The sequence below is a fragment of the Brienomyrus brachyistius genome, chromosome 2 (assembly GCF_023856365.1).
Source record: "Brienomyrus brachyistius isolate T26 chromosome 2, BBRACH_0.4, whole genome shotgun sequence".
Classification (NCBI taxonomy): Eukaryota; Metazoa; Chordata; class Actinopteri; order Osteoglossiformes; family Mormyridae; genus Brienomyrus; species Brienomyrus brachyistius.
Genome location: NC_064534.1, coordinates 33,249,890 through 33,273,494, shown reverse-complemented (window position 1 = coordinate 33,273,494; position 23,605 = coordinate 33,249,890). Strand labels below are relative to the sequence as shown.

The 23,605-nt window shown below is 42.2% G+C and overlaps 4 protein-coding genes across 4 annotated transcripts; 1 reads left to right on the top strand and 3 right to left on the bottom strand.

Moving 5' to 3' along the window:
- The first annotated feature begins 3,623 nt into the window (after positions 1 to 3,623).
- cfap157 (cilia and flagella associated protein 157) lies at positions 3,624 to 8,593 on the top strand. The gene is made up of 8 exons (XM_049003135.1): positions 3,624 to 3,863; positions 4,514 to 4,785; positions 5,072 to 5,225; positions 5,349 to 5,616; positions 6,536 to 6,666; positions 7,308 to 7,449; positions 7,732 to 7,907; positions 8,511 to 8,593. Exons 1-7 carry the CDS (start codon positions 3,709 to 3,711, stop codon positions 7,903 to 7,905), a joined length of 1,296 nt encoding a protein of 431 aa, XP_048859092.1. The 5' UTR covers positions 3,624 to 3,708; the 3' UTR covers positions 7,906 to 7,907; positions 8,511 to 8,593.
- Positions 8,594 to 9,514: 921 nt separating this feature from the next.
- ptrh1 (peptidyl-tRNA hydrolase 1 homolog) lies at positions 9,515 to 13,299 on the bottom strand. Its single transcript, XM_049003146.1, has 5 exons — positions 13,095 to 13,299; positions 12,719 to 12,938; positions 11,180 to 11,279; positions 10,847 to 10,892; positions 9,515 to 10,155 (listed from the first exon to the last, which is right to left on the bottom strand). The coding sequence occupies exons 1-5, from the start codon at positions 13,227 to 13,229 to the stop codon at positions 9,748 to 9,750; spliced, it is 909 nt and encodes a 302-aa protein (XP_048859103.1). The 5' UTR covers positions 13,230 to 13,299; the 3' UTR covers positions 9,515 to 9,747.
- Positions 13,300 to 14,575: 1,276 nt separating this feature from the next.
- Positions 14,576 to 15,954, bottom strand: LOC125718964 (natterin-3-like). Its single transcript, XM_048993318.1, has 2 exons — positions 15,843 to 15,954; positions 14,576 to 15,663 (listed from the first exon to the last, which is right to left on the bottom strand). Exons 1-2 carry the CDS (start codon positions 15,952 to 15,954, stop codon positions 14,576 to 14,578), a joined length of 1,200 nt encoding a protein of 399 aa, XP_048849275.1.
- Positions 15,955 to 20,469: 4,515 nt separating this feature from the next.
- On the bottom strand, positions 20,470 to 21,881 carry LOC125723420 (natterin-3-like). The gene is made up of 2 exons (XM_049000041.1): positions 21,766 to 21,881; positions 20,470 to 21,599 (listed from the first exon to the last, which is right to left on the bottom strand). The coding sequence occupies exons 1-2, from the start codon at positions 21,875 to 21,877 to the stop codon at positions 20,512 to 20,514; spliced, it is 1,200 nt and encodes a 399-aa protein (XP_048855998.1). The 5' UTR covers positions 21,878 to 21,881; the 3' UTR covers positions 20,470 to 20,511.
- Positions 21,882 to 23,605: the final 1,724 nt, after the last annotated feature.

The following is a 23,605-nucleotide window of genomic DNA, read 5'->3' as shown; positions in this document are numbered from 1 at the left end:
CTTGCCTTCAGCACATCTTTAGATTGGGACCAGACCCCCCACTAGGCCTTGGACATGGGGCCTCAGTTGATTGGTCCGGTGGAAACCCTTTCTGAATAAATGTTGGCTCTCCCGTCTGCCTGGCCTCAGCCTCCCCACCCCCACTCCGCCCCGCCGGAGACCTCTGACCCAGCAGAGAAAAGTTATCGGGGTGATGAGTGACTCTTCTCAGGCCTGCCGATGCCTGAGGCTGGGAAAGTGCCCCTGAGGTGGGTGCAATGGATGGGGCTGGAAGGGTGAGCGGGTCATCGCACATAGAGGAACAGGGTGGGGGCAGTGGGTGCCCCCGCCATGAATAGAAACCTTCCACAAGTCCACAAGTGTCTCCCACACCCCATTGTCACCATGAGTGCCCACGGTAGAGAGGGCCCCCTTTCCACTACCATGAATGTCCCTCCTCCCAGGCTCTCCCGACGCTGCCCGTTCGCCCAGCCTTCTCCTTAAACGGCATCGATTAATTTCATCTTGCCCCCTCGCTCTGCCTTGTCCCTCGGCAGCACGCAGTGCTGCACGGCTTTTTCTCAGTGTCACCCCCCGCAGCCTGTGTTTGCAGACACTTGTTCATAAAGCATGTGTTTGTGTGTGTTTTTGTGCCGCTTTGAAAGGCACAGACTTCACAGGCTGCTTCTCTGGTTTTGTGTCGGAGATGCTTGAGCTCTGGAAGACTTCCTGCTGGGGACTATTGAGCAGCCCCTGCACTGGCTGATGTATCACAGATACAGTAAAACCTGCATGTTTCCTAATACAGGAACTCGGAATACTCTGCTTGGTCAAACCTTTATTTTTTCAAAGTAACTGCCCAGTTTCAACCACTGGCTATAGACGGACACTTTCAAAGCCATTCAGAATTATCACGAAATGCAGACATCACAAGGCATAGAAGCTGCAAACCCAGCATGAAGAGAAGTTACATTTATTCCCAATCTGCCTGCAATAATAGCTAATTAGATTAGTTTAATTTCAACCTTATTGTCTTGGCGCAATATTCAAGTACGCAGGAAACGAAATGGTTTGATATATAATCTAAAAGTGAAAAATAATGCAAAAGTGCTAGACACAGCTGTACAATCTATACATGCATTATAAATAAATAGGTAGTGAATGTACCCATAATAAATATATATCTTTAAAGAAAGATGTCTGTCTGTATATAATTTGTATTCATAAAGAATATTAGTCTCTTGACTATCAAAGGTTAGAGAAGTATTCCCCATGACCTAACCATCATCTCAGAAGTCCTAAAAAGTATTACATCAAAACATCCTTAACCAACATATCTAATACAATCTTGTTGTAAGGAGGCGCTGATATTTTTCCCTCATTATGAAGAGCAAAGGGGAAATAATGCCGTACAATAGTGCTCCCTGGTGGCAGATTATTAAAAGTAAACCTCAAACTCATATGCTTTCTAATATCATATGACATAATTTATCATTAATAGAAAGCAACTTTTGAAAACACCAGCCAGTGAATACACAGTCCAATGTGAATTTGAGTCCGAAAGGTTATGCATCATTCACTGGCTTTAAGATCCAGTCAATGTGCTGTAGAATGCGTCAATAGCCAAATCAAGCAGGATGTGCAAAATCAGGGATGAGCTGAGTATCAAGAGTCGCAGTCCCAGAGTGACTCTACTGGTTGGTTGAAACAAAACCTTGGTCTGGATTTGTACGCTCTGGACCTGAACTTTCCACTTCTGTCTGTAATGGATCCCTCTTGTGAGTAACTTCCCCAACACAGCTGGTAATCCTTGGGCCTATTTTTAAGGTTCAGTCTAATCTTCGTGGCTTTCGGAAAGACTTGGATCAGTTAGGCATGTAGATCATGGGTTTTAGGGGTTGCCTTCGAAATGCCCATGTTTTATTTCTGGGTTTCGGATATTTCGGCCATCATTTCGTCACCGGCTTTTCAGTTTGCGGCTAATTGCAGTCTTAGTTAGTGAGACTTTTGGTTCTGTATTTGTCGATTTGATTTCACACCAATTTCCCAAATTCCTGCACTGTGTTGTTTGGTGGTCAGAGGGAACATCGGACAGAAACCTGGCATCAAGGATGGACGGACTGGTTCGTGGTTAGGGTTAGATATTTTAAATAACACATCTACAGTGTCATTTCTACACATTTCAATACAATCCGACGTAAATTTGTGTCCCAAGCATAAATTATTATAAAAAAGACACCATATACATAAATTTGGCATCCTGGAATATACAAATATGCTTAATTGCTTTCCCTGCACAACTGTAACACTGCTTGACAGCAGTGGAGAACTGGTGATGGAGGAGTGCGCTTGGGAAACAGAGAGGGGAAATCCATCTAAATATATAATTATGGCTCATATTTTTGGATAATAATGATATAGGGCCTCTACTAATTATGAAATATTAATTAATTAGATTTTACCGATGCAAAAATGTTAGAAACGAGGCATCCCGAGGTCTTCCCAAATTGTATCCGTTGCACACTTTTTTAATGGGGGCAATGGCACCGCTGAGAATCGATGAATCTTACCATCCCTAACTGTACGTCAATCTCAGTGGTTTATAGGTTCCCATAATCTTCTAAATGAAATTACTGCCCCCCTTGTACGGGTTGAGAGTTTCTAGCAGTTCACATTGGGACCAGTGTGACAACAGTGAGGAAGTGGGAGGAAACATTAGACTTGCTAAAACCAGCTCGGAAGAATATAGGCCTACTGATTGCTTTTTAAAAATGTTAAACAATTAATATAATACAGTTGATTGCAGCTTTAGGGCAAAAAGTAGTTATTAAAATAATAATATTATATAATTTCATAAGCCATAAAAGGTAAATGAATAGCATGGCTGTCTAGTACTCGATCCCAGCTTAGGCATTTGAATTACGCCCTTTCTTTGTCCACATATATTTGGCATGTTTTACCGTCTTCCTCGGGATATTCCGTTCTGGTTTCTTCCTGCCATCTCTAAATCTCCTAATCAATGAATAAAAAGCGACTGTACGAAGCCCCGTACATATGACTGGATTATCAGTTGTAAACTTTGCATAGCTATTCATAAAATAGACCGCTGTGCAGCTTTAAGTTTTACAAACACAAGCCTAACAGTATTTTCATGGACAATGAGCAGTGGGAAGAGAGAAGAACAAGAGTATTCTGTTTATTTCCCAGAAGCACTCATCTAATGCGCTATCAGGATCTAGGCAGGTCTGTGCACTATTCTAGGAAAAACAAACCATAAACACCAGCCCATTACAGCACACAACTAAGCATAAGCCTTGGACACATAGCCAGAATAGGAGTCTAACTCACAAGCCTGGAGGTATGAAACCATAATGTTACCCACAGAGACACTACTCTATCTGCAAGTGGAACCCAAACAGAAGCAAATCTGATTTAAAAAACATTTTTATTGTCTATACTGTTTCATTTTCATTGGCTGCTAAGTATACATCTCTGTGTTAAACTGAAGATTATTTCATCGTTTTCTTTTTAACAAGTGGAAAAATAAAATAACACAGGTTTTGCTTAGTGGTGATTTTTCGGTCATTATCCTGTCCCTTTAAATCTGGCACATTTTGTTTCTGTGTATGCTCTGAGTTGCCGTAGTGACGCTTGGGTACTTTCATAAGTTGCAGCCTTTCGTCAAGGTGCAAATCGGAATTTCCCGGAAGGGTAGTAGTAGGAATTACTATGCCTCCGAAGAGTAAGGGCAAGAATAAAAGTTCAGATAAAACGAAGAAGGATAACACGAATTCACGGGGGAGAATCTCCGAGGGGCCGCTGACTGAACTTGATAGAGAGTATTACCGGGCGCAGATAGCGGACTTGGAGCGCCAGCTACAGAAGTGAGTGAGGTCTTTGATTTGAGGCATGCTTTTGGTGCAATCTTATATAAAGCGATGCGATGACTGCTTCAGCGCCGTTAGAACAATACAACAAACCCTATACTAACCTCTTTCTAAGTAACCCATGTTGAATAGAAATGTAAAACGAAAATACAAAATAGATTCTGTGTATCCTACTTAAATATTTTTCAAATGAAATATTAAAAAAACTTATTTTAAAAGAGGTAGTTAAAATGTAGTATTAATATGACTAACACATGCCTCATTTTGAAATATCATTTTATTGTTCAATATAATTCACTTTATTTGCTTTGGAATGACTCAGTGGGTTAAGCCTCTTTACCGATGATCGGAAGGTCCGAATTCCGCAGAATAGTCACATGTCTGTGGGCCCTTGAGCAAGACCCTTAACCGTCAGCTCCATCTGCTGCTGGTGGCTCTCCTTCACCTCCAAGCTTGATCTCACCAACATATGTGTCTGTGTGTCATGGAGAGCAAGAGGTGATTGGTGAAAAGAGAATTTCCCCACTGGGATTAATAAAGTCTTATTATTATAACTGTGTTCAAATAGCATTTTCATCTGACCTGTAGGGGGTGCAATTTCACTCCGTGCACCCCCAGTAAAATCGCCTATGGTTGCCTCTGTTCAGGTACCAGCACAAATGCGATGAATTGGAGGTGAAGCGGAGGGACTTCTACAGCCAGTATAATGATTTGGAGAAAGAGAAGGAGGACATCGTGCATTACCTGAAACGCTCTTGTGCCCAGAAAGAGAAGGAGCTGTTAGAGCTTTCCGAGGAACTTGCAGAACTCCAGAAAACCAAGGATGCAGAAAGGGACTCCTTTGAGAGGCAGCTGACTCAACTCCGACAAGAGTTCCAGCAGGGCAAGGACCAGCTTAGTTCAGAGAACACTGTCCTAGGTGAGATCTTCACATTTGTTTTCAGGTGAATATCACACATAAAGCTAAACATTGATACACATGATGTAAGAATAATACAGACACACACACACACACACACACACACACACACACATTATACTCACACACATAAAATCAACCAATCCTACATGGCAATAATGAGTAGCCACGCATCCATATTTAAGAGTGTGCAGGTATTAATGCTGTTCTAGTAACCAGAAACCCAGTACTGAGAGATCGAAGGGGAATTGGCACTATGTGGTTAATTTTAGTGTCGTCTGTTCAGCTGGCAAGCTGGTTGCTCTGGAGGAATTTCAGCTGCAGAAAGAGGAGCTGATGGGAAACCTTTCAGCCATGAAGGAGCAGCTGGAGGAACAGAAGGAGGAACACAGGAATGTCGTCTACAACCTGGAGAAGAAGGCGGTGCTGGACAATGACAGGTCTCCGTTTAGGTGTTCGGGTTGTGTCCTCCGTGTTTGCGTATGGCCAGCTGATCATCAGGCTGCGCAAGGATACATCCTGCTCTGTTGAGTCTCTGAACCCATTTCGTGCTCCCCCTACAGGTTGAAAAAGGAGATGCATGGGCATGTCACTTCTGTGGCGGCGGAGTTCCGGCGCGTCTCAGACCAGAAGATGCCACTGACGACCATGAGGGCCATCAAGGAGAACGTGTCTCTGACAGCGCAGCTGCGGAATCTATCTGAGAAGAGCCAGAAGCTGATGGAGGAGAACCAGGCCCTGAGAGAGAAGGAGAAGACACTCAGGCGGGAGCTGGAGGTGTTGGAGCCTTTGCTAAAGAAGATGACCTTCAAGAGTGTCTGCAACCAGAAGGTAGAACTTGAAATTCCTGGCTATGATAAGCCTAGTCTAATGTACAAACGTGGGAATTACCTATACATCCACATACATTTCACTAATCTAGTACAAGGTTATGGTGAGTCTGAAAGCTATCCCAGGAAACACAGAGACCCTGCATAGACTTCCAGCAGATCAAAATTATGCTCAAAGGAAATAACTATAGTATAGTACAGTGTTTCCCATTCTGGTCCTTGGGGACCCACAGTTGGTTCACGTTTTGGCTCCTTCCAAACTCCCTGCCAGACGGCCTGCATTTTAGCTCCCTTCCAGCTCCCGTTAGGGATCTGGGAGGGAGTAAAAACATGGACTAACTGTGGGTCCCCGAGGACTGGACTGGTAAATACTGGTCTAGCATATTTGGCAACAGGTCTACGCTAAAATATAAATTGTTCACCTAGTACAGCTGAAATTAGCTGCTTTGCAAAAATGCTTTTTCCATTACTTTTGGAATTTTCAATAAAACTGGCATCACCTCATAACAGAGAGAATTACATTGAAATCAAGTAAATCAAGATGCTTATTTCAACAACAACAAATATTGTTACAAATATCTTATCAGAAAATTTGTTTTCTCTTGGCCCTCGTGTTCCATCTGGTTATTCCAGTTTTAGTGAACCTATCTTATGGATCGCATGCAAACCCCACACACGTAAAAGGGATGACATTCGAATAGATGTAACAGAGGTAACAGTGTTTCCCACTGAGCCACTGTACTGACCTGGACCTGACTGAGACTTGATTCTTTACAGTAGAGGTTCCCAACCTCCAGTCCTAGTCTGAGGTCAGTGTTACACTTGGCCACTGAGTACTAGGCGTTTCGGGGAAGGGTTCGCTAGTTTTTGCGAATCTCTGTTTACAGGTTATTTAAACATTGCCACTTTCTCTGTTCTAGGTGATTCAACAGCTGACTGGGAAGTGTAAGGAGCAACAGACAGAATTAAAGGAGCATGAGAAGAGTGATAAACAGCGCCTCCAGCTGCAGGAGGACCACAGTGCATTACAGCAGGATCTCAGTAACCTTAGGTAATTTGAAGAAAATAACTCCAATAAGACACATAAGACGTTGTAACAAATACTACATATATGAAACATAAAGAGTTATTAAAAGCATTACAGCAGAAATAACTGCTAAATTTCTAAAAAAAAAAAAAAAAAAAACACTAAGTAAAACTGGAGCTCAAAATGCTGAACAGCAGTGATGCAGCCTTAAATTATGCAGTTCACAATAATGTGGTGCTTGGGGAATTAGCATATATTGGGGTAAAGAAAACATAAGCACATTTATGTAATGCTAATATTAATGTGTATTTTGAAATTAATATTGTTTTGAAATGCATGCAGTTTTATTTGGACTATTAAAATCTATTCAGCTGAAGTAATCATTTATCAAAGGGTAAATCTGAACATACTATTCCATTCCTTACTAAAAATGTACAAAGTACAAAAGTACGCTGTAGCGAGAACCAAATTCTGTAATGCAGTAAGGAGTGAGTGGTTTTGCTTCTAAAGGCCAGCAGGGGGCAGAGAAGTGAAACAAAGCAGCCCACATACTATCTTTTATCAGATGTGTTGGTGTTAATGGTCTTTGTCTTAACAACATGGTTCTTCCATATATAGAGGCTCACTTTGAAGCAGATAGTGTATTTAATATAAAACGTGTTCAGGGAGGAGCTGGCCACCGTGCACGAGGAGTCCCAGCGGCTCCGTGCCGAGGCGGACAGGCTGAGAGGGGAGCTGGAGCAGGAGAAGGTGCTCAGGAACCAGTGGGAGACGGTGCTGGAGGAGACTGCCAGAGCTCTGAAACAGGTTCTGCAGCCGAGAAGGGAGACCAAGCTTGGGGGGGCTGATTAATGACAGATTCAGCTAATAATTTAAAGTTAATAAAGCCACATTGGTAATTTTCCTTGTAGATTTTGTACTTGCAGCCTACTAGAGTCTCTCGCCTTCACCATCCTTTTCACTTTTTTATGTCTTTTCTCTGTATTGATATTTAGTTTAAAGGAGCCACTATCGCTTATTGCTCAGAATAGAATCTTTCTGCACACATTGCAGCAAACTTAGCAGCTCGCTCTGGGCTTGCATTTCTAGGAAGTGCCAAAGGAGGGAGACTCTGCGGAAGAGGCCCTGGGTCACCACACTCGCATGATGCACAGACTTCTGGCTGTACTTGAGAGCACTGGCCTGGCGGGGGAGGGATCTACGCTGGCTGTCTTACTGAGAGAAACAGTGACCCTCCATCAGCACAAGACCTGGATGAGCTGAAGGTTTTGTTCTCATGCTTGTCTGTGTCTGTCCCCCCTCCCCATGTTCCTATAGGTATGTGTTTCTCAACCCAGTCCATGTGGACCTTGAGAGAGTCCACATTTCTCTTACAGTTCCAAATGGGTCTGCGCCAGGTATTCGGTGTTCTTGATTGGCTGGGACCTGGGAGGGGGCAAAAATGTGGACTGTCTCGGGGTTCACATGGACTGGGTTGAATCACGGTGCTTTAGGTAGTCCTCTATCAATCCTGTGGTTTCTCTAAATTACACATAGTGAGTGTTTACCCTGTGCAACTGGCCTTATTTCTGGACACACCTACAGTCGGTGCATATGCTCCCCTTAGCTTAAGCTAGCATGAAGGACAGACTTGGTTGTAACTCAGAACTCCCTTTGATTTGGAGCTAATGTCACTAGCAGAAACAAAATAACATCCCGAAAACACTTCGGCAGGTAGCCTGCTACCCAGCACTCACACCTGTAAGCTTGAATCTGCATTGCGTGTTCAATTAAACGGTTTCCCAGTAGCTGGTGTCATCTGGGTCTCCATCCAGAAGGTAAATCAGGTGTTTAATAATACTCTGTGCTTTTTTTCTCTTTTGTCCCTGAACACAGATGGCCTGAGAAAGTCAGAAGTGTACCATCGCTCCAGCTCCCCAGAAGATCAGCTGTCATTGATAAACATCACACATGAGGACAGTCTTTCGTACGAGAGATTCACAAGCACACAAGCATTGTATTTTAAAGGTGTAATACAAAATAGTTCATGTTTCAATCAACTGTACATTTATCTTTAGTTTGTTTTATGTAGAACAAGCCAACTTTGTGTATAAACAACCTGGGGGGGGGGTGTCATACACAGCAGCACCAGTGAGGACCCTCTTGTTCATTACCGCTTAAGGCTAAATCATACTTCTACGTGGAATCGAGGGTAGCAGTGTACCCTACACCGAGGCTACTGGACATGTGGCTACTTAGGGAGCAGATTCTACTCAGAGGTATAAATCAGCCTTTAGACTCAAGCTGGTAATTTAAAACTAAGTGGTGCATCACACAGGTCAGGAAATCCCGAGGACATTACAGTGACTGAAAGTCACAAGGTCTGCAAACTGCAGGAGTAAAATTATTAAGCGATTGAATGTGCTCAGACTGTGATTATGTGGGTACTTGTGCCATATTTGGATTGAATAAGTCATTGTATTAGGTTACGTTTCATGCAGTGGAAAGAGGATCCTACCTGAGTCAATAGTAAAAGTGTCATTTGCCTGTTGGATTCTGTACCTGCAGCCAGTACAATGATATATTTCCTGCTGGGAACTTACTTTATGAGTATGACATACCTATGGATTTGGCAGGGTAACAGGCGACCACCTGAGATTAACGTGAACCGTATCAATCTAAAGGTTTGATCTCATATCAAACCAGAATACTAAATCCTATATATCTTTATGGTGAGCAGACTGAAGAAAATTTAACAAGCTATATGGATAATATCCATCCATCCATCCATCCACCCATCCATCCATGAATGACCTGCTTATCCAACACAGGGTCACAGGAATATATTATTTCAGTAAGTGGAAATAAGCTATTAGTAAATAACTGCTGGAAATTTCTGATAAAACTTACATTTATAAACACACACATTTTGGATGCAGTACCTGCCTGAAAATTCAACACTTTCTGTGGCCACAATACAAGTCTATTTTAATTTAACAAAACCACATCACACAGTTATACTTAAAACTGTTTCATGTTTTCAGCCTCAGGTTACAGAACACAAAAGTGAGAGATTCAGTCACATGGTGACTCCAGGCTCACACGTGTGTTTCGCTCACATGGTGGTCATGAAGAACACTGTACGCCTGGGTCTTCAGCGTCAGCTTGGGATCTTATATCTGGTGGAGACTGTGAACACTGCAGATCTACATCAGTCCTGTGGGCCATGTTTGTCCTGTCCTCAGACTGGTGGTCTAGATCTGTCTGGGGTTCTGAACATGTCCTGTCTTCTGGTGCTAACTGTAAATGCTGCAGGTCCACGTCTTTCTTAAGCGAGGCTCGTTTGCTCCCCGGTGAGGATGTCGATTTCTTCTGATCTCCCACCACGAACTGGGAGAGAAGCAGGTCCACACTCTGGCTTAATACTGTGCACAAAACCTTCTGCTCCTCTTTAGAGAACCGTCCAAGGACGTAACGGATCACCAGTGCCTTCTCCACAGGTCTGCCGATTCCAATCAGAAGTCTGGGCATCACCTAGGAACAGCAATCAAATAATAATTATGAATAGTAATGGTGTGTCCAGGTCAAGTATGAGAGATGCAACGGAGAAATACTGTGGAAAGATCAAAGGTGCAAATTAACCTCTTTAGCTGAAACACCTACACATTCATATGCATTCTGGAGGCCATTTCCTTATTATACTAAGAATTTTTAACAGATCATGAATGTGGAGTGAAACCTGCAACAAATGGAAGGTGTTATAGGGCCAGTGCTATGGGGCCAGTGTTATGCACTGAGTGGTGAACAGAAGAATTGAAGAAAAAGCACAGAATTTATTGTCTTTATGCTTACTGTTGATTTTCATGGAATTATACCATCAATCCCGACCATGACAGGATTAAAAACGAAAAAGAGCCCTTAAAACTGTCAGCCTAGAGCCCTCCAATCAAGACATTAGTAATTCTAAGAATTTATTTTTCAAAGGTACATTTGGTGGGATTTAAACAAATCCAATTTCTCTGAAAGTGTCAACCAATCAACACCTACTAGCAAGGGTTAAAGGGGGCTAGCATGCACCAGGCTTTATGGAAATGCCGGACGACACTCATTTCTGTCACATTGTGAGGTATGTCAAACTAAGAATGAAGATGAGTGCTAAACCGCATGCTCTTTGCATGAGGGTGGCGGCTCCTATTGATGGTTTATAAGGCCGCAGGTTACTTACATCAGTTTGAAGGCACTCCACGCAGGACCGGACACCATTGTGACCCCTGCCAATAGGGGACAATGAGAAAACTTGGTGATGGTGACTTACGCACATTATAGGCCTATATTTCTGTCAAGCAGAGGAATCAAAAGTGTGCATATTCTGCTCTTTTGCTAGGATAACTGTAGATGTGTATCGATGGCTTTTTAACCATACAAGCAGCACAAATCTGGTGATTTTATAAAACTATATCCCAGTTTTTCAGTGGATTCACTGGAGACATTGGAAGGATTTCTATGTTTTGCTCAGAATGGACAATGAAATACCATCTGATCAGTTTGTTCATCTCACCTAGCACTTCCGCCCCGCTTGATGGAAAACTTTCCCATTGGTTTGTCCAGGTCATCATGTACTAAGAAGATATCCTCTGGTTGGATGCGATACTTGCTGGCTAATGCATAAAAGACAAATACAGGGATCTGTTACAATGGAGTTCTCTCACCGGAAACAACCAAATTTATAAATACGAAAGGCGCCATCAAGGGGTGGCCACGGTCAACCCCTGGAAACCTCTGGCCACCCACAAATGCAGCTGCAGGGATTTTATTTCAGAAACGAAACCATCGAAAGTGGCTGTGAACTGCCAAACTGTTAACTGTGTAGGACCGGACCTCAGTTTGCGTGGTTAACTCGTTTAAACCACAGGCACTCCTGAATGAACAGGCTGGTAAAACCTTTAATTCAGTTTTTGCTCCGTCTCAACTCCTAGGGAATTTGAAGGGAGCAAAAACATGGACCGGCTTGGGGTCCGCGAGGACTGGTTTGGGAACTGACTGTTTTTGAATGTGTTGCATCCTGATTTATTCTTGTTGCCTTTTAAATTAATTACCTTATACACAACTCTTCAAGAGTTTGGGGTCACTTACAAATGTTCTTCTTTTCCATGAAAACAACCATAAAATGAGTTTGAATAGGAAACATAGCTAAATAAATAGGAAATAGTCATCGACTACTTATTATAGTTGGAAATAATCATTTTTGAAATTAAAATAAAAATTGTGTTCTTCAAATTTTGATTTTGTCAGAGTTCTCCACTTGCAGTAGTTACAGCCTTGTAGCCCCTGGCATTCTAGATGTCAATTTATTGAGGTAATTTGACGAGGTTTCACCTTGTGCTTCCTGAAGCATCTCCCACAGGTTGAATTAGCTTGACAGGCACCTCCTACATACCAATCAGTCAAACTGCTCCCATAACAACTCAACAGAGCTGAGATCCAGGGACTGTACTGGACACTCCGTTATACAAAGAATACCAGCTGGCTACTTATTCCCTAAATAGTTCTTGCATAGTTTGGAGCTGTGTTTGGGTCACTGTCCTGTTATAGGATGAAACTGGCTCCAATGTCCATAGGGTGTTGTAATATGTAATGATAGCCTTCCTTCTTCAAGATCCCTTTTACCCTATACAAATCTCCCTCTTTACCATCACCAAAATAGCCCCAGATCATCATATTGCTTTCACCATGCTTGACAGATGTGGTCAAGTACTCATCCAGTGTCTTTTCGTTTAATCTGCATCTAACAAACATTCTTCTTTGTGATCCGAACACGTCAAATTTAGATTCGTCTATCCACAGCACTTTTTTCCAATCTTACTCTCTCCAGTGTCTGTGTTTATTTTCCCATCCCAGGTTCTATTTAATGAAGCTGCCAGTTAAAGACCTATGAGGTGTGTTTCTCAAACTACATACTGTTATATATTTATTCTAATTATTATTATTACTATTATTATTATATGTCTTGGTGTTTGTGTCACTTGAATAATTTCTGCTGGCGCCCCTTAATAACACTGAAGGACACAGAAGAATCGTGGGAGACGATCGTCCTCACCAGCTTTTGCCACGCTGACGCCGTTTATGTTCATAAGCAGGCTGGGCCGGAGGAGGACCAGCTGCGTGTCGCCGATTGCAGACACGATCACATCTCCGGACACATGCTTGTCATTGCGCCAGTTGCCGGACACTCCGAGCCGGTCGGACATCGCGGCGAGAACCGCCATGCCCACGCTGTGCCGAGTGCCGCTCATCCCCGGATTCCCGAGCCCCACGACCTGAGCCAAAGCACATGACTAAATGTACCGTACGATGGCCACAATAACATCGTGTTTAAGCTCAATTTGAAGGAACCGGCACGTAATATTTCTTTAAAAACCATCGAGAAGTCTGATGACATTAAGTAGGACGGCTATCGTCTCCTCCAAACTTACCATTCTCCGACGCGAAATTGACTTAAGCATCGCATCACTGCTCATTTTTTGCGTGAATGGTTCATTCAGTAATAGATATTGTGTGAACGTTCTAAACCAGTTCGCCATACTGAAAGGCTTACCAAAACGGGACATAAGTTTATATGCTGCTACTACTACTTCCCCGGCATGACGTCATTTACAGGCGACAGCGACGAACAAGTTTGTCGCAGAAGCCACGTTTTTGCCGTGAGGCGCGCGTGCGTAGTTTTTAAACTCACTGACAAACGTCCATATACAAGAAGGGTTGAATAAATAGACGGAGCAGTGGGACGGTTTTTAGTATTACAGCAGAATAGCTATTATTTGATTATTTGATACTTGATTCTGCAGGCAAATCTGCATTGTTCTTCTGCACTTACAATTATAGGCATTTGTCATACTCTAGCCGATATAATACTAACTGCAGATAATCTATTTAAATAGTCTAAATTTGTATTTTCTCATAGACCTGTCTTTTTCTTAAGAAATTTAATTTACCTCCATATCTTAACAGTTTACACTGTCAGAAAAAATGTACATCCCTGGCACAGTTTTGTTCCCCAAGGTACAAACAGCGTTAATGTACCACCCATAAATTTCTATGCCTTAAAATGTTTATTTAGTTACAGCTAGGATACAGCTGGCAGACCTTTGTGGGTACAGCCACAGTGACTAATTGTAATTGTATAATCTAAGGTATAAATTGCTACTTTTTTTTGGTGTGTAATGAATACAAATAATAAGTACAATAACTAGTAAAAAGAAACTAATGGATAAGATTAAGCTATACATGCTGTACAATATATGTGCATATTTCAGCCACTTCTATGAAAAATGAACTATGTTAAACACACACACAGGTTTGTAACTATATCCTTGTGGCGACTCTCCATTTGTTTCTATGCGGAAAACTCTAATCTCAACAATGACAACCCTAATCCCCACCAAGCCCTAAAAATTTTTACTTTCATGATTGCATTCACAGATCTTTGTGGGGACCTGAGAAATGGTCCCCACGACATCAAAATAACATTTGGTCCCCACAATGTAATATAAACCTAATCCACACACACACACATGTGTCCTAGGATTAAAACATGCAACCTTGTAGTCAAGTCCATTTCTTTACCCCACTTGCTTCATTTGATTCATTCCTTTTTTGTTTTTCAAATCCAAAATGAAAGAAAAAACATTGCATTGTTTAGGTCGACACCATTTTTTATTGATGACATTTTTACCAATAACATTCACTACTTATGTTTCTTAAAATATGCCATGGATTCTCTGTTTCCATGTGTTCAGTTCAGTTGGCAGTGGGAGCAGAAGGAGACAGGAAGGGGGTCTTACAAAAGGTTAGGATTTACGTGCTTTTTGCATGTGCTCCTTTTCGTAGAGATTTGTTTATCTGCTTTGGTACAAGGACACCCATAATGAAATGGGGAATTTTACTTGCTTTGCCTTCAGGGACAGGGCTGAACATCAGGAATTGGCTGGCATCGGTCTATTACAGCATTTAGTTCAGAAATCCTCACACCATTATAGGTACCGGTAACAGTTGTCCAGTGAGTGTTGCCATTGTGATAAGTGCGGCTCAGTTTGGCTGTGAACGGGATGTCAGCTACTATCTTCTTCCCTTCCATGCGTACTGTACAGGAGTGGTTTGGCTGGACCACAATCTGAACAGAGATGGTATGGCTGATGGTCTCCACAATAGTTGTTCCCTTGGAAAAGCTTACTGTCTGCTCTTTGGAGAAGTCCACATTCTCTGGGTTCAGTATTGGGATCTTGCCAGTAATGGTGGAAGATGTTCCATTCCGTGTGTCTCGACCAATGTCCCAGGTCTTCTCCACTGTGCTGCTCTTTTCTAGATGAACAGTTTTCTCAACACTTTGGCACTCAAGATTGGTGACCTTAGATAATTGCAAGGTCTCTGGTGGATAATGAAGAAGCTCTATCTTGTCAACAGCATATTCCACATGAGAGATATGCTGGACATAGTAATCTTGGTTGATGGTCAGCACTTGGTACGTCTTATACCAGTATTCATCCCCATCCCATGGAAGAAAAAAAGCTTCATGTTGAGTAGCAATCTTTCCCAGGCCATATTTGTTCTTCCCAACAAAAATGTTGATACCTGAACATGTTCTGACAGAGTATGGGGGCACAGAACCGTCGGAATCATCTTTCCACTGCAGAAACTCAAAGTTGTCCTCATTGACCAGGATGTCAAATTCAGAGGCAGCATATTCTCTGTCAGCATAGGGGTAGAAGCAGTATGGGCCCTTACTTGGTGTGTAGAATCCAGCCTCACAGTTGAGTTTGCAAACATAGTCGGTGCGTGAGACGTATCCATTATAGATACCCACTGCACCATTTGGAAGGACCCCGTTCCAACTCAGCCATTTGAGGTTGACATTTTCAACAAATATTTCGGTAGACTTCCCTCCCTGTGAACCTTGCAGGTCTTTGGGTGTCTCTAGATTCTTCACAGGACCTTTGCTGGTTAGAGGTGGAACTATATCTTCTGGGACAGTGTTCAGTTGGGTTTCTATCAGGAGAATACAGGAAATTTAGTTTTGGTTTTCTAGGACGGTATAACCCTAGAAAGTGAAAGTAGTGCTTTTGAAATATGGCAGAGAATTACCATCGTAGACTTCAGTGCAGTCTGGAAATAACGTGTTAACTGACTCTACCCATCTACCCAGTGCGATCAAGAATAGAACTTACTGGGCTGCGGTTGTTCCACTCCTTCCCCCTGCGATCTGGGCAGCTGGGGTTCAGATGGGAACGCAGCACAGAGCTGCAGTACAGTTACGAAGCTGAAGAGCAGGATTCTCATCTGGCCGGGCAGATCAAATGTGCAGCCATTACACAACGTCAAGGAAATTGATTTGCATACTATCTATCTATCAATATCTATATTACTTTAATGGAAATGTACGTAAATATCTGCTGATATGGTTATAGTGGTATTGTGGTCTAAATGAATGTTTACTTTCCTGCCATATAACCATCTCTAATTTGATTATTAATCAAATAATCTACTGCCTCACACACAGCTTCCAGTGGTTCACATAAAACCAAAATTCGGATGCATTTTCAAGAGTAGCATGATCTATTTGAGTTTTTAAATGAAACTGTCCCCTTCATTCCTTGCATAGACACAGTGGTGATGCACGGCTGCATACCACAATTAATATGGAATGAAGATATTAACAGTACCCTGACTGTTCTTGATACCATCCCTGATATCTGAAATAGGCAGCCTGCATAGCTTTACACCTAAAAGTAACAAAGCTGAGCACGTGACGGTAGAGAGCATCTCCTCCTGAAAAGCATTTTAAAAAGCTGCTTTACCTTGCCAGGCTCCTCTTCATGTGTCGTTTCCTGCTGCCAGCTCAGGTTTTAAAAGCCCAGCTTATTACCCCTAATAAACACGACTTCTGCCCAGTGCTATGGAGAGGGTTGGAGCGAACATGGTGAGCGGCTGTACCCACGCCTGTGGGTAAGCTTTTAGCGTTTGCTTTTGGCACCGTTGCGAACAAGGTGAAGATTTGTCCGCATTAGTGGACAATTAATTTCGATTGATACTGTAATGTGAGCAGGGACGGATTATGGGTTGTGTGGGCCCCTGGGAAAAACGTTCGCGAGCCCCCCCACCACCACCAGCACCAGCACCACCACCACAACCACCACAATTCAAGGGCCCTTGGCAGCCAAACGCCCTCCCTATAGTGTCAGGGGCCCTTGTAGGCAGAGGATCAAAGAATGTAGGCCCTCTAAAATAGACAAACGAAAATACATTGTTGATAAGCGTTGCAAATTGTTTTTGGGCTAGGGGCCCCACGGGCCCCCTGCACCCCAAGGGCCCCTGGGCAGCGGCCCCGCTGGCCCGGTCCGTAATCCGTCCCTGGATGTGAGTGAAGTATGTCTCCATGGCAGTGTCACTGAGCTATTTGGATTTTAAAATGGTACCATGTGGAATTTGATAGCAAAATGTACATCAGATATATTCTGCTTTATAGAATGGAGGACATGGGAGGGTGGAGATGCCCAGAGGCAGGCTGACGCGAGATGCTGGGCCAAGCATGTTATTCATCTGTAAGCCGTTAATTGCTAATTGACAGTTAATTGGTTACTTACTGCTGTCATGTGATCGCTTACAATGTGAATGGTGTAAAATGAGCTCTCAGTGTTTCTTTGGGGGGGTGACAGCTCTGGAAATGTGCATGTGCACTTCCCTCCTGTTAAAAAAAGAACCTTTAATCCCCAAGCCGTTTCGATCTATTTGCTTCCCTTATGCCAACAACGTTATCACAGGAGCCTGTCCTGTCATGCAGTGACCCTTCACAAAGTGCATCCTTCCTGTGTCCACTAGAGGTGCTTTAATGCACAGCCTTACCCAGGCTGATGCCCTGGGGCCTCCTCTAAAAATCCTTCCTGCCCCCCCCGCGCTTTAGTCAGGGGTTCTCTGACCATGTTAATGTGTCTCTGGCGTCCACATTAGTCCTATGAAAATTTTGTTGCGTAACTAATGCCTCACCCTTCAGAGTATGTCCTTGGGTGACATTAGAACTACAGAACTAATGGAAATGTTTCATCGTGGGACCGTACTAATGATGAGGAGAAGAAATAGGCTTTTATTCTGTGTGCTTCTCTTTGAACCCATGTTCTGACTCGACTTGAAAACCCAGTTCAGCTACCTGAAAATTCTTACGTGCTCAGAGGATGAGACCTTGAACACCCTGAAACGCAATTAGCTAGGAGACTAATTCGATGAGGATTATTACCTCCGATAGGCGATATCTTGTGTTATCAGAACTGTTATCGGAATAAAGTGGTACTTTTGCCATCATGACAAAGGTCTGTGCTTGTGCGTGTGAACTGTTCACCTCGTTCATTAAGTCGCTCTATTCTTTAGTACCTACAGAGGTCCCTTTGTATTTTAGGAACTGAAATCTTTTAATTCTCAGAGGTAGTATGTACTGGCCTGAGAAACGGATCCTTCTAGGCAAGAGTCAATGGGAACAGTCCATCTAGGGGGGTCTCGTCATTACAAGTGATCTCATCTATGATCTATGGTCAGTGAGGGGGTGTAAAAGGTAGGATTTATTTAAAAAATTCAGAAGTTAAACACGGAGTACATTAATGACATACTTGGTAGCCCTGTCGCCTCCTAATTTCGTGATACTTTCCCCAAGTTGAGCTGGTTTCCCCCCACAGTCTAAACACATACAGTTACAGTATAGTTTCCCATAGTGTGTGCATGTGTGCGGTGTACAATGGACTGGCGTCTCATCCATGGTGATCTCCAGCTCTGTGATGCGTGGGACAGGCTCCAAGCTCACTGCGACCCTGCAGTCAGAAGATGGATATACTTAAATTCCTAAGTTTATTTTTGGGTGGAACACAGTGGTTTACCCTGCAGCGACCTCTCTGGATAAAATCACAGATACTGTATTATGGGTCCAGAAATATAAAACTCAATGTATATGTATATATTTATTTCCACCAGAAACACATTTAAATTTGAATTTGCAATGAACATTGACCCAGGGGGGATTTAATATGGAGTTAATTTGTTTTTAATTGTCTTCCACAATATATTCTATGCAGGAAAAGGATCTCATTACTCAACAAAGCTATGCAGTTAAAAGCTATTATGAGGCCTTTTATGCCTTTGAAATGTTTGTTGAAAATTTTATTTTATTTTTATTGTTGTTTAGTATTGTTTGTAACATAGATTTTATTGGCATTGCTATTTTTTGTAAGAGGGGGCCTTTGGGGATGGGGAGTACTTTACCACGTATGGTAAATATTGGGCAGAATGGTTTGGATTCTTAAATTTGATCATAGTGATGTGCATTCTGCTCTGCCTTGTCACTACAAACACTTCATTGATGAATTAACAGACAGCCTCATCTGTGATTCGATGCCTGTTCCCCTGGTATAATGAACAATGTGAGGCCATTTTCAAAATGGTATAAACAGAAATTAAAAAGGGATCCATTTCAAAATAAATGACATAAATACCTATTGATTTTTAACATGTTATTTATTTCAGTGGGGAAATGTCATGTCTTGGTAGTGTTCAAATAAAATATGTAAATATGAAATTATAGATACGGCTTTATGTTTCTGGATTTGTGTTAATGAGTGAGTACAAACATTTTTAATGATGAGTAATGAAATATTTAGTTATATCTGCAGGTGTTTTTCACATTGCTGGTAATTACAGAGACCCATTCATAAGAAGTACTGTACACATATCTTGCTTTGCATTGAGTTATGCTTAGTTTTCTTACATTAGAATAGACTGGCTTTTTTCATGTAGTGATTAAAGAAGGAGTTAAATCCTGGCTGGTATTCAGTTGGAATCCAACGACTGAACAGGATAATGTTGTTTGTGCTTTGTGATGCAGACGCAGATGCAGATAAAGCTTTTACACCTGCTAAAACAAGCACAGCTTAAGAGCTAAATAAATAGGCACTGCCAATATTACTTTTACTCAAAATAGAAGTGAACGTTATCAGCAAAAAATGATCAAGAGCTTCATCCATATTACTGTAAATGGCACTGATACCAAAATATGATGAATGGTCATGTGCAAATGTACAACCAAGAAACATAAAGAGATGTTCCTGTTTCACTCAGTCTAGACCTCAGATTACAATATAAATTCATTTAATGTAAACCTTGTTGAACCTTTTTGTGATTTTTACTCATAGCTAACATGGTACTTACTGAACGGGGACTCATATAGCTAAGATGGCACTTACTGAATGGGGACTCATCACCAACATGGCACTTACTGAACGGGGACTCTTATAGCTAACATGGCACTTTATTCTGCTCACTTAATATTATCCCACAATTTTATATCACAACTGCTGATATCATTGTTCCCTATTTGTATTGTCTTACTTTGCAGCCTTATTTTATTTTTATTGTTATTTTGATCTTATTTATTCAGTAATGATTTACATGAAATACAAATAATGTGTAATGTCACTTACACAAATAAGTCATTGGAGGCAGGTGGAAATACATTTCACCACACAGATGTCCAATGTACGTGTAAGTGACAAATTAACCATGAAACTTACAATACCTTATTGGTAACTTAGGACCGTAATAACGTAGATGAACAGAATGTGTACTGTGCATGTGAATGTGAGAGGAGTAGAGTTATCACTAAAATCTTTAAAACAATATTGGATATGTATAGGAAAAGAAATGAACAGTTTTTTATTTATAAAGGGGTTGGTTTTATTTTCACTGCACATTATAACACAGTATTACCTTTTCCAGAGCAAAGACATAATACAATATCTAGTTTATAAAAATGCTTTTAAGAGATTTTTCAAGATCAACTGTGTTATTGTTGTGTGCCCCCTATGGGCAGGGCTTGGCATCAGCAATGGGTTCACAGCGGTCAATAACAGCCCTTATTTCACCAATCTGCACTCCATCATAGACCCCGGCGATAGACGTCCATTGGGTCTCGCCATTGCTGTAGGTGCGGCTCAAGCGTGCCGTAAATGGGATGTCAGCAGTGATCTTGCGGCCTTCCATGCGCACAGTGCAGGACTGGTTTGGTGGGATGTGGAGCTCAACAGCAACAGTATGGCTGATGGTCTCTACTAGTGTGGTCCCATAACTGAACTGCAGAGTCTTCTCCCAGGTGAACTCAATCCCAGCACTGCCAATGACCGGTATCTTGGCAGAGATCCCACCAGTTACACCAAGCATGGTGGAGCGTTTAATGTCCCAAGTGCTCGCCACTTCACTTCTCTTCTCAATGGTAACTGTCTTGGTTACAGTCTGGCATTCATTATTGACCACACTAGAGATTCTCATAGTTTCTGGTAGATACTGGAAAATCTCAACCTCATTGATGTTATACTCTACATGAGAGATATGCTGAGCATAGACATCCTTGTTGATGGTCAGCACTTGGTACGTCTTATACCAGTATTCATCCCCGTCCCATGGAAGAAAAAAAGCTTCATGTTGAGTAGCAATCTTTCCCAGGCCATATTTGTTCTTCCCAACAAAAATGTTGACACCAGAACATGTTCTGACAGAGTATGGGGGCACAGAACCATAGGAATCATCCTTCCACTGCAGAAACTCAAAGTTGTCCTCATTGACCAGGATGTCAAATTCAGGGGCAGCATATTCTCTGTCAGCATAGGGGTAGAAGCAGTATGGGCCCTTACTTGGTGTGTAGAATCCAGCCTCACAGTTGAGTTTGCAAACGTAGTCGGTGCGTGAGACGTATCCATTATAGATACCCACTGCACCATTTGGAAGGACCCCGTTCCAACTCAGCCATTTGAGGTTGACATTATCAACGAAGGTTGCTGTGGACTTTTGCCCCAGAGAACTTTGGAGATCTTTAGGTGTCTCTAGATTCTTCACAGGATCTTTGCTGGCTAGAGGGGGAACCGCATCTTCCAAGACAGGGTTCAGTTGGGTTTCTATCAGGAGGATATGGGAAATATTTTAGTTCTTCTCACCCCTGAAGCGAAAGCAATGCTCACCACGGTAGACTTTCACATTTATGCCAAATTCAATGCAGTCTAGAAATATAGCTTTTTGACTGAGGGTACCCATCTATCAAATGTAGTCAGGAATAGAACTTACTGGGCTGCGGTTGTTCCACTCCTTCCCCCTGTGATCTGGGCAGCTGGGGTTCAGATGGGAACGCAGCACAGAGCTGCAGTACAGTTACGAAGCTGAAGAGCAGGATTCTCATCTGGCCGGGCAGATCACATGTGCAGCCATTATAGAACGTTTCAAAGTCAACATGATCGCATGCTAAAATGTAGTGAATTAAAAGTATGTAAAGAAGAATGTACATTGTTCACATGAAGTGTGATATGAAAGGTGGTGATGCAACCCATGGGATTTTCAATACTTTTACCATTTTTGGAAGCACCTAGATTATTTTTTATTGACATAAATTTTTCAGTTCAAAACAAAGTTGAACTAATCTTGACTTAAAATTACAATTTCTGATTGTCATTGTAATTACTTTACATAAAGATTTTCCTCTTGGGCATACAGTGCTTAGAGCAGTGTTAACCTTCTTCATGCCTTGCTGCCTTCTCTAAATTTGCAAATTCTGTACTTTAAATTTAAAAGGTGTTTTATGAATAATTTAATAAAATCTAATTTATTGCACAGTTCACAGCATCTCGAGTGATCTACCCAAAAGTGAGTTCAGATGTATTTTCGAAAACTGAAACATCTGAATATTTGAAAGGTTCCTTGAAATTGAATTATGAGGGAAAAACATGCTCATATTATTTGTCCCATCGACACATATTTATGGTGCAGAGCTTCATACCATAATTACTCTGGAATAAAAATGAAGATATTAACAGTACCCTGACCGTTCTTGTTACCATCCCTGATATCTGAAATAGGCAGCCTGCATAGCTTTACACCTAAAAGTAACAAAGCTGAGCACGTGACAGTAGAGAGCATCTCCTGAAAAGCATTTTAAAAAGCTGCTTTACCTTGCCAGGCTCCTCTTCATGTGTCGTTTCCTGCTGCCAGCTCAGGTTTTAAAAGCCCAGCTTATTACCCCTAATAAACACGACTTCTGCCCAGTGCTATGGAGAGGGTTGGAGCGAACATGGTGAGCGGCTGTACCCACGCCTGTGGGTAAGCTTTTAGCGTTTGCTTTTGGCATCGTCTTCAGCTGTGTGGCGGTTTCTCTGCATACATCAGTGGAAATTGACTTGAGGATTAATGTCAACAGATACTATGATTTTAGTGGTTCTCTTACGGAATGTGACACTGTTATTATTATTAATATTATTATTGTGTTTGAGTATGGATAATATTGTGCTTTCTTTTGATTAGAATCCATCCATCCATCCATCCATTTTCCAAACCGCTTATCCTATTGGGTCGCGGGGGGTCCGGAGCCTATCCCGGAATCAATGGGCACGAGGCAGGGAACAACCCAGGATGGGGGACCAGCCCATCGCAGGGCACACTCACACACCATTCACTCACACATGCACACCTACGGGCAATTCAGCAACTCCAATTAGCCTCAGCATGTTTTTGGACTGTGGGGGGAAACCGGAGTACCCGGAGGAAACCCCACGACGACACGGGGAGAACATGCAAACTCCGCACACATGTGACCCAGGCGGAGACTCGAACCCGGGTCCCAGAGGTGTGAGGCGACAGTGCTAACCACTGCACCACCATGCCGCCCCTTGATTAGAATCCATGTTTGCTAAAAAGAAGTACAAACTTAGGTGTTTGTGTGTGTACATGTATGTGCCTGCTCTATCCCCATTCCTCAGTTGGTCATTGTGTATGTTCCAGCATGTTCCTTGACTGTGTTTACCGAACCTGTTTGATATAAGTTTTATCCTTGTGCTTATTTTTAGCCCTTGATGGTTTTTATTTTACCGTCTTGCCTTAGTTTTGACCCCTCGTGATCTCTTTTGTACTGGTTAGT